This window comes from Myxocyprinus asiaticus, chromosome 27 (assembly GCF_019703515.2).
Source record: "Myxocyprinus asiaticus isolate MX2 ecotype Aquarium Trade chromosome 27, UBuf_Myxa_2, whole genome shotgun sequence".
NCBI lineage: Eukaryota > Metazoa > Chordata > Actinopteri > Cypriniformes > Catostomidae > Myxocyprinus > Myxocyprinus asiaticus.
This window is the reverse complement of record NC_059370.1, coordinates 7,199,167-7,215,420: the sequence shown is the minus strand read 5'-3', so window position 1 is coordinate 7,215,420 and position 16,254 is coordinate 7,199,167. Positions and strand designations below refer to the sequence as shown.

General features: G+C 36.5%; 2 protein-coding genes across 5 annotated transcripts in view; one reads left to right on the top strand and one right to left on the bottom strand.

Moving 5' to 3' along the window:
* Window positions 1-298: 298 nt before the first annotated feature.
* zgc:162144 (RD3 domain-containing protein) overlaps window positions 299-16,254 on the bottom strand; it is a 28,092-nt gene continuing 12,136 nt past the window's right edge. The window contains exons 1-3 of one of the 2 annotated variants that reach the window (XM_051658211.1): window positions 4,934-5,223; window positions 4,214-4,515; window positions 299-3,443 (exon numbers count right to left, since the gene is read on the bottom strand). In XM_051658211.1, coding sequence (XP_051514171.1) covers window positions 3,080-3,443; window positions 4,214-4,515 — 666 coding nt within the window. In that variant the 5' untranslated portion in view covers window positions 4,934-5,223 and the 3' untranslated portion in view covers window positions 299-3,079. Of the gene's footprint in view, window positions 3,444-4,213; window positions 4,516-4,933; window positions 5,224-16,254 lie in introns of those variants that run through there. The other variant, XM_051658212.1, reaches the window with a different exon arrangement.
* The window catches only part of LOC127417933 (centromere protein F-like), a 52,991-nt gene continuing 43,931 nt past the window's right edge, over window positions 7,195-16,254 (top strand). For all 3 annotated transcript variants that reach the window (XR_007893344.1, XM_051658209.1, XM_051658208.1), the window contains exons 1-2: window positions 7,195-7,422; window positions 8,767-9,004. Coding sequence is in view for 2 of the 3 variants with exons in the window: in XM_051658209.1 (XP_051514169.1) it covers window positions 8,843-9,004 (162 nt within the window). In the remaining variant the exon portion in view is untranslated. The remainder of the gene's footprint in view (window positions 7,423-8,766; window positions 9,005-16,254) is intronic.

The following is a 16,254-nucleotide window of genomic DNA, read 5'->3' as shown; positions in this document are numbered from 1 at the left end:
TTTGCAGAAAATGACAAAAAAGATGACGTGTTTTCAGACCTCGAATAATGCAAAGAAAAGTTCATATTCATTTTTAAACAACACAATACTAATGTTTTAACTTAGGAAGAGTTTAGAAATCAATATTTGGTGGAATAACCCTGATTTTCAATCACAGCTTTCATGCATTTTGGCATGCTCTCAACCAGTTTTCCATATTGCTGTTGGGTGACTTTATGCCACTCTTTATGTGAAAGACTGGTAGAGAACATGCCAAGATGCATGAAAGCTGCTATTGAAAATCAGGGTTATTCCACCAAATATTGATTTCTAAACTCTTCCTAAGTTAAAACATTAGTATTGTGTTGTTTAAAAATGAATATGAACTTGTTTTCTTTGCATTATTCGAGGTCTGAAAACACGTCATCTTTTTTGTCATTTTCTGCAAATAAATGCTCTAAATGACAATATTTTTATTTGGAATTTGGGAGAAATGTTGTCAGTACTTTATAGAATAAAACAACAATATTCATTTTACTCAAACACATACCTATAAATAATAAATCCAGAGAAACTGATATATATATATATATAATTAACATTAATTCGCATTTGAAAGGAGAAATATGCTTAATAAAATAAATCTTTATGGTCATAAAAATGGGCTTCATTTTTTTTTCTTTTGATTTTGGGGTGAAATGTAAATTGGACATTTCTTGATCGTTTTTGTGAGATTCACCCTTACAGAGTTAATTTTTAATTCCTTCTTGTTGCTGGCCCTGTAAATATGGGGTCTGTAATATTACATACTGTTAGAAACTTTAATATCTTTATTTTTATTTTATTTTTTGTTTGATTCTGCCAAATACATAAGGACGAGGATGAGGAAGTCATCTGGTCTTATGATTTTGCTCCACTCCATGCAGGAATAAATTAGGTGTAAATGAAGACCAGTGTTTTTTTACAGAATAAAACTGTCTACTAGAGACTTTTAGAGATGACACTGCAGTTTAATAGGCCAAAAGAGACTTCAGATGGTTTTAAATCTATGAACTGTTCATTCATCACATCAGGACTGGTTTTTTTCCAGATCATTGCTAAAAAGTTGCGTGCATTGGTTGTTGTGAGTGAAACTGGAACTGAAGGTCTGCTGACGAAACACATCGGTACTCGGTGGACGCAATTGCGCATTTTGTGAGGAGCAACTTTGGCATGATGAACATTTCGGCTGCCTGCACAGGCATCCAGTCTATATGAACTTAAGATCAGCTCCCGCATACTATGATGCTGTGAATAATAAAACAGGAGGAGAAAGACGCTTTCGGTTGAAAGCAGCATTTTCAAGGCCAAACTCTATAATTTGGTAAATCACAAACTCTTCCTCTCTCACACACACACCACATGCTCTCAACTCAAACTCATGAACGATGTACAGTGTATTAATTCATTTGCACTTTTTATGAAGACTTTCCAGGCTTTTTTTTTTAGCTGAATGATTTGCATCTCTTATATAAACTGAACACTGTTGTGATGTGAAGGACAAGTGGTACATATTAAAGCACATCTGAGAAACTGTAGCTAATGATGCTATTAATTTGCAGGAGAGTAGTGATAGACCAATACATTGGTCAGGCATTTGCCAATTAACAGAAGTGTTATAGCAAGCTGAATTGACTTTTAATCATGTGAAAGATATGAATGATAAATGTGTAATAAAATGTTCATTAGTAAAAATGGTCATTCTTGATAAATACTGTAGCAAAAATGCACATTTTTTATATGAGATGTTTGCAAGTAAAATTTGTAATTCTTGATATCAAAATGACATTACCTACAGTATGTGATACATTCCTGTTTAAAAAAAAACAAAAACAATTACAGATATCTATAATTAATTTCTTACTAGTTGACATTCCAAATACACACAGTATCAGCTATGTACTTCTTACTAGTAAAAATATAAAAAAATTGTATATTTAGAATTTGGTTTTCACTAGTGGCAAAGTTTTTAGCATTTTTAGTTGTAATTAAATTGTTGATATAAGGAATGAACATCTGAACTTGTAGGCTAGTTCATAACAGTGTAATTATTGATCAAAAAATATTATTTTTACTATAGAAAAGTACATACATGATACTGTATGTGTATTTAGAATTTTAACTAGAAAAAAATTAAATGTAGAAATCTGTAATTGCATTTTGAACAAGTGAATAAGTTACATATACCAAACATTATGTTTTTACTAGTTGAAATTCCATTTTTCATATTAAGAATGGGTAAGTAATTTTGTCATTTTACATATCAAGAATTAAAAATGTTATTAGTGCAAACGTAATTACTGACATATTTTTTTCTTTCTTTTTTTTTTTTTTTTACTAGTATTAATTCCATGGCTGATATCAAGAATTATCATTTTAACTAGTGAAAATGTAATTACAGATATCTATAAGTCATATGCACGTGATTAAATGCTGAAAGGGCTTGCAAAGTGGTAGTAGTTACAGCTTTTGCCAGTTTCAAAATCCAGCAGCATTGTCAAACAATTAATAATGCTCAACTGTGCTTTGGGGGCATTTCAAAATAAAGAAAAAATGTAGTAAATTAAGTGTTCATGTAATTCCCTCAAATTTGTTGATGTCTCATTTGCCATCACTAAATTGTATTATACAGTAAATATCGTTATTATATTGGACATCAGCCAACCTGTATTGGCCGATCACTGCTGTAGTAGTCTTGTGTAACTTTAAAGAGAAAATTAAACTCTCTTAAACACTCAAATACATACATTTTGCCAAATTCTAGCATATACCCATAACAAAAAAAACATTTTGAAAGTTAAAAAAGGCCTGGCTGTAGGCTTCTTACATATGCCTGTGTTCTTTGGTGTGATTAACAAATTAACAATGTTTTAACAATCTGAAAGCACAAGCTTTAGTCTTTCAAGATTTTTCAGTCAGATTTGTCCTCTCTTCGCCTCTCTTTTCTTTGCCTTACTCGCTTTAGTCTCATCCTTATCATCTTGCAGGCCACAGCTCTTCTCAAATTTCTTTCTTTCGTGCCTTCCATTTGCCTTCATGCCTTAGTCCATCTTCCTCGCATTCAGCTTTGGGCAGCCTGTTCCAGTGGGGTGATCTCTGGCATGCTCAGACTCCGCCCTTTCCTGGTGCGCATGGCGGTCGCCACCTGCTCTGCTGCCTCCTCGTCTTCGTCAGACCACGTGTTCTCCTCTTGCAGGTTGTTGCGGGAACCACCAAAGGTTCCCTTTCCGCGGTTCAGGGTGCGAAACTTGGAACGGAATGTGACGAAGGAAAGGCTTTTGCTGCGCTGTTTCTCCCAAAGGTTTACCCGATCCTGGAGTTCTGCATCTCCCTGAACCTCATCCAGACAGTTTCGCAAGACGCTCCGGAACAGTTTTGGAACTTCATGCACATCTGGCTCAATCTCTGACACTAGTTTCCGGAACCTTTGCAAAATTGAGATTGAAGATAAATGAGATTAAGTGCAGTGATAGGCCATCTGCCTATCACAATTCAAAATCATGGTGAAATCGCATTGGCTCGTACAAAAATGTATGACTAATACGAACAATGTTATTATGATTTCTCTTAAGTTTAACCCCCCAAACCTACAGCTAACTATAAAGTCTAACCCCTGACCCAAACCCTAAACAAGATTAGGACCACGGAAAGAGAAACATCGGGGTTTATAACAAGCGCTCTTACAATTTCTCCTAAATTTAACCCCCAGCCCAAACCCAAATCTAAACCTAACCATGATTTTAATTGGAACATAACTTTTGTGTACCACGGACGAAAACACCAGGTTTGAACGAGATTCATTTGTATTACAGAAATAAATATGAAACGAGTAACTAGATTTCTACACTGACATTTCCTTTCATAAAATAAATTGTCAGATAGGAGGCCAGCTAAAACTGGATGCCTATATTGTATTGATTTGAATTTCTTTTGTTGATAGGTTTACTCGATGGGAATAAAAGTCATACCTTTTCGTACGAGCCAAGTCGTATGACATCTTGCGATTTTGCCATCGCATACAAACTATTACGAGTTGTCATGAGACTGCGTTGCATCCATACAACTCCAAAGTTCTTTAAACTTCTCTAAACCTCTTTAGTCCAACATGACAATTAAATTTGGTAAGGTATCATGTCACTCACCTCTGGCACGACTTCATGGCACTCCATCAGACCTCATTGGTCAATGTACCTACCTAACAATAGCCGGACCACACTGTTGGGGTGGGATTTGGGCACACAGGTTTTGCAGGTCCAGAACATCTCCTGGTGTGAGCTCGTAGGGTACGTGAGGCTGAGGGCCGGCCAGCCAGCTGTAATCTGCAGAGGAAGAGTTGCGACGTCTACGGTTCTCTGCTTCCTTCTCCAGCCTGATCCGTTCGGTTCGTTTCACTATAGCTCCAAGCTCCAACATTAAAGTGTTGGTCACCAGCTCCTCTGGAGTGCGTTGGCCTGGAACCTTCGGCTCCAGGGAGAAAACAGCAGACCAAGGAAACATCTGTAATGGTGAGAAAAGGGGAAGAAAGAAGCAAAATCAAGAGCTCCTATGAAGTTTAGAGCTGCCAAGAGTAAATTCTGAGGACTGATCAGACATGGAGTGGGTAGAGAAGCTCTACAGTGATGGACAGTATAAGCTCATTACAAAGTTTGTGTTGTTAAGTTTAGAAGGTTGTAACAATGAGCATTCTTAATAGATGGCAGGCAATCAATACCAAAACTATGGACTTCCTATTGCCATTCAAACTTTCAGAGACCACCTCTATTCGAAGACTACTTTGGTTAGCATGGACAAACAAATGTTTAACAGCAAATGGTAAACATGGTATTCAGCCCCACAAGGTCTAATACTAGCCACGCCATGCAGGTATTTGACTGGTTCAAACAGTATACTCCAACTGAAAAAGAATGGATATTACCTTCAAGATGTGAGAGATGGAAGTTTTCAGATGTCAGGGTATATTCCTCTTTTATTGTCAAATGTATATGAACAACAGAGAGCCAAAATATCAAAAACCCAAAACCAGGTTTTGGTTGCCAAACAGAGCACTCCAGATGAGACAGCTCTCCTGCTTGGTGTTGTACACATTATAATGTGTCTGTAATCCTATATATACGAGCTGGTATTTAGCTATCTGATTAGCTTGATGAACACACACCTTGCATATGTAACTGACCTCCTACTCATCCTCGGGGACTGACAGCACATTATTGCATGCGCACAATCTATATATATATATATATAAATTTAAAAAACATTTATATATGTATCTGTACTGTATATACATAATCTATATAATATTAATATTATTATTATTATTATATTATATATAATAATTTAAATAAAGTATACATAGTCTATCTATCTATCTATCTATCCATCCATCCATCCATCCATCCATCCATCCATCTATCCTGTTTATATACACATTTTTCAGTTTTAAATTAGTCAAAAAACAGATTTCATTCAGGTCACACAATATATATTTTTTAAGTTAACAATTTTATTTCCTTTCTTTTTGAACATGAAAAAGGAGATCTGAAATGACTGAAAAGACACATTTTAATATTTTCCCACATTTGAATTGACATTTTCTATGTCAGACTAAATTCTCATTACCGCAACACAAAAAAACTGGACCAAAATTATTAAAAGCAGATTATTTAAAAAAAGAACAAATACAAATAATTTTGCAACTTGACATGTACAAATTTAGTAAAGGCTCTAAAAACTGTATTTATTGTGTATAAAAAAAAAAACAAAGAAACAAACTCATTACTGAACATACTGCAACATACCAGCCAAATTCAAACCTTATTTTTTATTATTATTAGTTTTGCAAATTAACCTAAATACTATGTAATAATACTTAATGAACTAAATGCTTTTCATATTCACAAATATAGTTTCATTGTTGATGACGTTACTGTTTTGTTAAAGCATTCTGTTATACAGTATGTGTATTGCGTTTTGTCATATATTGTAGCATTATTCTTATTTGTTTCATTCTTTTCTGGAATTTCTATTGATGCATTTAAATGGTATCTTTACAAATGACAACGACTCAAAGTTGTAAACAAAATAAAACAGTGAAAGTGAGAAGCCTATCATTGGTCAACAATTGCACTGAGTTGTTTTAATGAAAGATTCATATAAAGCCTCAATTGTCCATCAGACGTTTGGCTAGACACCAACAGGTGATTACAACAGTCCCTCGGAGTTACTTAAGGGGTTACATAACTCACTATGTGCTCATGGTGGCTCAATCATTGTGAATCTGTTCCCATCAGTCTGCGATTGATCAGTCCAAAAGATGGGGAGTGAATTGTACTGTAGGTGCTGTTTGGGTTTCCACTCTGTTCAGCACTTCAGAGATAATCCACATGTGTGTGATCATGGATTACTCTGCAACCCTACATGCTTTTGAGAAACAGGGCCAGTGGCAGTGGGTGTAATCTGATTACAGCACATACACTTTATGCTGGTGTTAGACCAGTCAGAGTGACCAATAGTGTTACCTAATACATGACGAATACCAGTAACAAGGTGCTTAATAATGTTCAAATGAAAGGGAAAGATTAGAACTGTTGACAGAATTGATAAGAAAGACTGATTTGCTAATTATATTCCTCTCTGTAGACTTTTAGGTGGTTACATGGGATTTCTCATTGAAGTGTCTCTCACTAGCTATACATATAATGTCAAATATGTGTAAAAATCTGATTTTTAATAAAAAAGAAAACGATTTTTAAATTACAATATGGATTTAAAAATAATTCATTAATGAATAATTTAATTCATAAATTATTAATATTGTACATACATTTTAAATTATTACAAAGATTATGGTCATTGCCCTAAATTATATTTTTATATTTTTAATAAAATATAGATTTTAAAAACTATTCATACATTATTTAATTGATAAATTATTAATAATTTACATAAATGTAAATTATTAAAACATACTACTCATTGCCCTGAATCACATTTATATAATGTTTTTTTTTAATTAAAATATAGAATTTAAAAACTATTCATACATTATTTAATTAATAATACATTTTAAATTATTTAAAACATATAGGCTACTTGTCACCGCCCTGTGGTTACCATTTGCACCGCTGGTTGGTTACCTAGGCCCCGCCTTTTCCCCATGACGTCACCGAACCCACGCTTTGTGTCAAATCAAGCTCTTATAGTTGGGGGGCACGAGACGCGGTGGCTGCGTGCGCTAGGTTTTGACCGTTTAAAATAACTACAGTCAGGAAAAAATGTTGAACGGTCAAACACCTCAGACAAAACAGATATAAAGATTGATCGTCATCTAATAATAGTCACGTAAACGGAGTTTAGGACATGAGTGTGGCTGTGTTTTGAACAGAATAATTCGGAAAAATAGTCCCGGTAAGTGATGCCACGTTGTTTATTTCAGTGTAACATCTCTTTGCATGGTATCTTGGAGGTTTTTGGTCTAGATTTTTCATCTCACGAAGATGTATACAATTAATATAATCAATATATTTTATTGTAATCTCGAAGCAGCCTACAAACTAACAATTGTGTTCCGTTCGCCTCACTGAATTATTAATCCTACTATGGCGAAGTCTTATGTCATGAATATAAATTAGAAAGGTTCCTGCAGCGTCTAGTCACGTAACCTAATTAATATTCATAAGCCTAGACATCACCATAGTATGTTTGATAAACTCTCATTTTGAACGCCTGTGATCTTTAATGCTTTGTCATGTTAATGAAGGTATATGCACACCCTGTATGAATAGACTTGACCAGAATGTTCACAGAGAGATTCAAGGGCCAGATTTTCCTCATTCCTTTCTTACAGCAATGCTGCACACTTTTAGGGAATGAAGAGAAACTAAACAGGAGTAGGAGTAAAAGGTCAGAGCACTTTCACTTTTTTTTTTTTTTTTTTTTTTATCCCCTTTTCTCCCAATGTGGAATGCCCAATTCCCACTACTCCGAAGGTCCTCGTGGTGGCGCGGTTACTCGCCTCAATCCAGTTGGCGGACAAGTCTCAGTTGCCTCCGCTTCTGAGACCGTCAATCCGTGCATCTTATCATGTGGCTCGTCGTGCATGACACCGCAGAGACTCGCAGCATGTGGAGGCTCATGCTACTCTCCACGATCCAGGCACAACTTACTACAAACCCCATTGAGAACGAGAACCACTAATCGCAACCACGAGGAGGTTTCCCCATGCTACCCTCCCTAGCAACTGGGCCAATTTGGTTGCTTAGGAGACCTGGCTGGAGTCACTCAGCACACCCTGGATTCGAACTCGCGACTCCAGGGGTGGAAGTCAGCATCAATACTCTCTGAGCTACCCAGGCCCCTAGAGCACTTTCACATTAAATGTGGGAATCCTTGCTCTAGGCTTGACATTTCAGTTGGCAAACCTTTGCATTATTTGAAGTTTTTAAGAGAAATTATTCAAAAGTTCCTCTAAGGTTGTGTTTTGGCTGCAGAAGTCCTTGAACACTCTTACAAGCACACACACCTACACAAACACTGTTGTTTTCAGTCTTATATAAAGATGCGGATGCGCTGATTCGTTTCCTTTTGAATGTTATAAATATTGAACTGATATTTCTGTATCTGAAACGAGTACTGACAGCTGAGAGCTACTTGCCTGAGGCAGCACACAGGATCCTCGTGAACAACAATTCAAGCCAGAAATTAGAGTTTTGCAACACCAAGTTCATGTTCTCTCTGTCTCTTATTTCTCAGCATTGGAAGATGACCAGCGTGCATCCCGTTTGATCTCTCTGAAGCATCGTTTAGTGTTCTTTAAGTGTGTGTGGCAATGAGCTGGGCCGGGGAAGACTGGACTGTGGGTCTGAGCGGTCAGGTCCTACAGAAGGTGCAACAGCTTCAGTGTCAGAATGAGAAGCTGAATAAGGAAAGACAGCAGAGACAACTGCAGCTGGATAACTCGGAGGCAGCTCTGCACAAACAGAAACAGAAGGTAACTAATGATGCTCTGATTGCGAGATATTTACATGTGTATTTTAACAGCAGTGCTCGAGCAATGCAAAAGACTGTCTGTGATGACACCAAACCAAAGCTTTTTAAAACGAAACTTGCCCAAGAGTTAGACCGCGGCCGTTCTCTGGTTGTGTTTTTTTTTTATGTAGACCAAGAAGACTTTGAATGAACTAGATTTTTTTATTTTCTGAATACTGTATATTGTGAGGGGTGAAAAATTGTAAAATTCACCGCCAGGATGCAGGGGTGTTGTGGGTGATTGCCAGGGCAGTGCTTTACGGCTGCAAAGTTGTTCTTTGTGGTTGTTAAATGGCCCAATTAAAAAGAGCCAACCCCCAAGTCTTTATGAAATCCACCTTTTTTCCCTGAAAGCGGAAGTGTTCCACGATTCGACTATTTTCAATTTCCGGTCTCCAGTGTTTTCATTCACATTGGTGTACAGTGCTGTGAAAAAGTATTTGCCCCCTTCCTGATTTCTTCTATTTTTCATACTAAATTGTTTTAGATCTTCAAACGAGATATAACATAAAACAAAGGCAACCTGAGAAAACACAAAATACAGTTTTCAAATATATATATTTTTATTGAAGCAAAAAAGTTATCCAACACCTATATCACACATGTGAAAAACTAACTGCCCCCTTAAACTTAATAGTTGGTTGTGCCAACTTTAGCAGCAACAATTGCAACCAAATGCTTCTGATAACTGGAGATCAGACTTTCACAACGCTGTGGTGGAATTTCAGCCCACTCTTCTTTGCAGAACTGCTTTAGTTCAGCCACATTGGAGGGTTTTCGAGCATGAACTGCCCGTTTAAGGTCCTGCCACAACATCTCAGTCGGGTTAAAGTCAGGATTTTGACTAGGCCACTACAAAACTTTAATTTTGCTTCTTTTGAGGCATTCAGAGGTGGACTTGCTCCTGTGCTTTGGATCATTGTTTTGCTGCATAATCCAGTTGCGCTTGAGCTTCAACTCATGGACTGATGACCAGATGTTCTCCTTTAGGATTTTCTGGTAGAGAGCAGAATTCATGTTTCCCTCAACTATTGCAAGTCGTTCTGGCTCTGAAGCAGCAAAGCATCCCCACATCATCACACTACCACCACCATGCTTGACCATATTTATTATGTTCTTTTTGTGGAATTCTGTGTTTGCTTTACGTCAGATGTAACGGGTGGCAAAATTCAGATGAGCCTTAATGTTCTTCTGGGTTAACAGTGGTTTTCACCATGCCACTCTACAATGGATCCTTTATTGATGCGAGAGAGGCCTGCAGTTCCTTGGATGTTGTTCTTGGCTTTTTTGTGACTTCCTGGATGAGACGTCGCTGTACTCGTGGAGGAATTTTGGAAGGTCGGCCACTTCTGGGAAGGTTCACTACTGTGCCAAGTTTTCTGCATTTGGAGATAATGGCTCTCACTGTGGTTCTTTGGAGTCCCAGAGCCTTTGAAATAGCTTTGTAACCCTTCCCAGACTGATGTATTTCAATCACCTTTTCCTCATTATTTCTGGAATTTCTTTCGACCTTTGGCACAGTGTGCTACTGGGTGAGACCTTTTAGCCAAATTCATGCCGCTGAAAACGTTCTATTTAGGTGTTGATTTGATTGAACAGGGCTGGCAATAATCAGGCCTGGGTGTGCCTAGTCCAGCTGAACCCCATCATGAATGCAGTTTCATAGATTTGGGATTTAGTAACTAAGGGAGCAAATACTTTTTCACACAGGCCCAGTTGGTATTGGATAACTTTTGCTTCAATAAATAACATTATCATTTAAAAACTGTATTTTGTGTTTACTCAGATTGCCTTTGTTTTATGTTAGATTTTGTTTGAATTTTTGAAAAGATTTAGTATGAGAGATACACAAAAGCAGAAGAAATCAGGATGGGGGAGAATACTTTTTCACAGCACTGTATATTCTTCATGGGTAACTTGATGTTTAAAGGGTTATATTTGTTAAAATTGTCAAAACTAGTAGTCGAACGATATAGTTTTTTTAAATTGCCGATATCCGGAGAGCAGCGTGGCCGATACAATGCCGATATATCGCACAATTTAATATAGTAAATAACATAAACATAAAATTGCTAAAATAATATTATTTTATTTTAAATGGTAGATAATAGTTTCTTCTGATTTCTATTTAGTCATCAAATTTTAGTTATTTATTTGCACAAATTGTTAATATATTAAGAAGGAAATAACAGCACACACAGTAGTCCAGCAAACATGGATGGCATGTCCACGTTAGCAATTGCATTTACTCAAAATATACAGAATCAAACCAGTTGTACATACAGTGCATAGGGAGTAAGACATTTACTTAAAGCGCATGTGAAGCGCTTTTACCTTGAAGTTGCACCAGAGACTATTCAGCAGAGATGGGCCACTTCTATTTAAATGAATGGGAGAAATTAGAAAGCCCAACTGCAGCCAACGGTCAACGGATGTCGATAGGAAGTCCCGCCTTACAGGTAAAAGAACCAATCGCCTTTTAGATGCAGACAGTGCATTTAGATGCACATGAGCCTTAAAAGCTGGCAAAATTGAGTTTTTTAGCGTAATTTGAGGTAAAGAAGCACCATTTATGATACCAGTGTTGTCAGATTTTACTTCTGATTTGAAATATGTTCTTTGATCATAATCTTGACCAGCCATTTTGAAGATTTCAGTCTTTCCCCATTCAAGTTGATAGGAGCGGCACTGTCATGACTGGAAATAGCCTCTCGAGAGTGTTCCAAACATGACCTACAGTGGACTGTGACTTGCTAGAAAGACTTTGGTTGCACTCATGCGCTTGTGCGGATCCAGTGCGAGCAGCAATCTCCTGACAGTTTAAACAGCCTGGATCGCCTGCTTGGATTGTGACCACTGACCATCATGATTTGTGAATCAGAGGAACTTTTGATCTTGATCCTGAAGTTTTGATTCTGGCTGATCGAATACGCGCTTCAGAGGTAGATATTAGATGAGCGCTCGATGGGAAGAAAACGCTGGATTTACGTGAGGTTTATGAATTACAGCTGTTTATACGAGATATCTACATATTTGCAAACGGTATATAATAGAAGTTTTATTGATATTTGCCTTTTATCATTAGAAAAGAAAGTGAAAAGTGACGGAACTGCTGAGGAGAGGCTGATAGAATACATGCTTTAGAGTTAAATGAGCACTACACAGGATGCTGGATCTGCTCAAGTTGTGTGAGGTTGGTTTATTACATCTGTTTAAACGAGATATGTGCATATTTGCAGATGGTATATGATATTAGTTTTAATGATATTTGCCTTTTTTTCATTAGACAAGACAGTTAAAAGTTACAGGGAACAGTTGAGCAGAGAGAGGGAAAATGAAACAGGTGAGCACTTTAACATTATGACCTCAGACGTGTCTGCCGTGGTTCTTTGTTGCACACCAGTCTATTATTATAGTAACACGATGCACGTAACAACAAAATGAACAATGACTGGTCGTTTACAAGTCTCAGTCACTTCACATGCAAAATTGGCAAAACAGGAAAATGTATCGCCTGATAATGAAAAAAAGTCAGAATATTGGCTGATTTATCGGCCTCGGTGATATATCAGTCAACCACTAGTCAAAACACGTGGCTCTATAGCAGTGGTTCCCAAACTTTTTTAAACTGTTGCACACCTTTATAGTGTTTTTCCCCCAAGGTACCCCAACCACTGAAAAAAAATAAAGAAATAAACAAATATGCGACTGTAAATATTAATAAATATTAACACATTAAATTTGGAATAAGCCAATCAAGTGTTTCACATAATCATAGCTTCACATTTTTAAAGTAATTATTCAAGAGCTTGTAATAAAATAGTGTAATACAATAGAGAACAGAGTCAACAGTGCTTTAAGTTTTTTTTTAGGAACAGCAGCAATTAATAATGTAAAAATTGTGATATAAAAACAAAGTAATTCAATGAAAAAAAAAGAACAACTTAATTTTACTGTGTGATTATTAGATATGCATTAATAAAGATTCAATGCAGTCAGAGTTTGACTGCAAAGCAGACCTGTTATTGAAATTTATTGGGCTTAAAGCTTCTGAAGTTGTCCAGCCAAGGACAGTGAGTGCTTTTCTCCTTTTCTTGTCAATATTGTTGTTATAACAGCTGCAGCACTTCTATTAGGCTGCATTTACACATCACACAGATCGGATATTTTGATATAAGATTTTTGTCCTGTCTATATCACGAAATACATTAATGGCTTACATTAATATCGCATCAAGACTCCGCAGATTTTTGTCCCGTCTGTTAACACTCCCATAATACATTAACATCTGTGTTTACATTTATATCGCGCCAAGAAGCGTATTTAAATGTTCAAGCACGCAGCTGCATTCACCACAAGAATTCAGCGTTCTATAGAGCACATGCGCTTCCGGCTGTAGATGGAGAGAGCGCGGGTACGGAATTGAGTCAGTTCTCTGTACTGCCGTACTTTTAACTGGTGGCTTAAATATTAAACTGAGCAGAAATTTCGCGGCACCCCTAGCCAGTCCTGGCGGCACAGTTTTGGAACCACTGCTCTATAGTGCCAATACTCGATGTATCGGCACTATAGAGATGACCGTTTTTTGACAATGCCTCACCCGAGTGTGTAGATGATGTGCAGCGATGGTCCAGGGTTAGTTACGTTGATATCATTAAATACTTTGAGTTATGACAGCCAACTACTGCACAAGTTGAGCCTGAAATACATTTTTACTCCAAAAAAAAAAGTTTTTATGGTTGTGGTTATCCGTCTGGATCACTCATTTCTGTAGTTTTTACATTGCGTCTCGAGACTACAAACAGAAAACAGGCAATTAGAATCATCATGGCGCCGCCCAGTGACTGCTCAGGAAAACTGTGGATAGAACACAATAGTAGACTTGCCACAATATCGTAATTTTCACACTGGTGCGGTGTTCACATTTAAACCTACTAACACCGCTTGTTGGATGCTAAACGGTACTATGGGGTAATTTTCGTTAAGCAATAGCCTACACAATAACGCAAGGCAGCTTGATTTCAAACTTTGAATTTTATTTTTTATTTATTTTAACTAAAAATTCAAATGAAACTGAAAAAAAATGTGTAAGTTAAAATGTGTGTTGTTCAACTTTTTGAAAAGATGGCTGTTCAACAGTTGTGAAGGGCAACATCTCTTTGGCAACAAACCTACTTCTCTCCATCATGGGCTACCAGTCGGGTATTTTGTTGTCCGGGCAAATGCATCACTTATTGTGGGTTGTTGCAGCTTTAATGCTGGTGTTTTATTACCTTTCATCCCAAGACAGTTTAGCTGCTTCGGAAGGGTAATGACTTGGAATGTGTGTGAATCATTTTGTTTTGTTCCCTCCTAGGGTTGTGTGATATGCAAGAAATATGTTCACGATATTAAAAAATAAAATAAATAAATATATATAATCACAATATCCAATTACATCGTCAACCCCCCGGCTGAGGGATCAGTGAATATTCTTGCTTTAAAATTAAATGTGTTTATTTAAAAAACAAAAAACTTAAACTAAAGATATTTTTAAATTCAAACTGCACTTCAAATGAAACGAACAAGCAATTAAAATAACGAAGTGGTAAAAAAATAAATAAAATAAATATATATATATATATATATAAAACCACCTTTCTATTTACCGTCACGCAAGTATCTGTCTATGACAACAGGCGGAAAATTACTAATACAAATTAAGCTCTAAAAACAATTATAAATGTAAACATTAATTATAATGATGATGATAATCACTGAAATATAAATCATGGTTCGAGGTGAACGTGTTTTTGTATTATTTTATGATTTCATCAAAGATGTATAGGACTATATATAAAGTGACCCTGCAGAGTTGTGCTCACAACGAACTGCTCAGTGGAAATAAAGCAGACTGAACTCAGAGCACCTTCTGAGCTGAGATGGCCTGAGGTCATTTGCAGCATTCTCATAATAAAGTGTGTTTCTTTAAGTGCGTGTCTGTGTGTCTAACAGCATTTCTTGTGTCATTCCGAATCCAAGACAGCTTGCAGTTACCCACCATGCACATTATATTCGCTACCTGCAATTAAACATCTTCTGTCAGTGCATATACTTTGCTGCCTGTGTAATTTGATACATTGGTAAAGAACATCTGGCTTTCAATGCGTTATTTAGGTTCATTTATCATGGACTGCAAACTCTTCATAGGCAACTATTCTTTATTTAAGGATATTCTATTCGTTAGGCTATTGTATTGATATTGGAAGTTCCATTCATAATGTTTCCACCTTTTACCCAGTATAAAATTTCACACCGGTGTTGTCCCTTGTACCGAGTAAAACCGGTAACACCGTACATCGTGGCAACCCTACGCAATAGTGCCCGCCCACTTTTTCAGCCATCTTGGTTCCGGAAGTGTTCCTCCCCTTTTTATTTTTCCATAGGGATTTCATAATATCCATTAAACCATAAAAGCGGTCTAAACCAGAGCTCGTCAAATACTTTTTTGCGGGGACCAGATTGTCCGGATGAAAATTTGGCGGGGGTCAAATTTTTTTTTTTCAATATTAATCTTAGCTAACACTTTCATCGCAAGTAACATGTTACTTAAACACTCTTAATACTGTGCATTTATTCATATTAAAATAGTCACAGGGTGTACTGTATATTGAATTATAATTTAAGGTTTGGCCATAAATTCCTTCATAAGATCTGGCTGAAAAAACAAACATTTTTATCAACTTTAATTTGAAAAAAAAAAAAAAAAAAAAAACAGTTATCATTTTAACATTGTAGGGCTATTGTTTACAAATTATGAAAACTGAGGAGAAACATTTAGATATGCCAAAGCCCTCTCACAATATCAACCCAAAAATGAAAACAGTGGTCATATAAATAAATGTCATGTTTAATTAAGAATGCATTTAAATTACATTTTCTTATTGAAAAAAAAAAAAAAGAGAGAGAGAAAATGTCTATTCATCCTTTTTCTCTATAAAGTATCATCCTATTCAGTGAGGAAAAATTTAGTCCTGCAAATATTGTGAATTTTCACACAATAGCCAGTGCGGGAGCCAGATTTTTTTACGAGCCCTACAGACCTTGAACAGATGAGACACACCCGTTTGAAAAAGCATTTTATTTGAACGTTTGGTTTTCATAATCGATTTCTCTTTTGTTACCTAAGATGTGCATATGTGCTGACAGAATTTCTGGAACAAATGCGGTGAT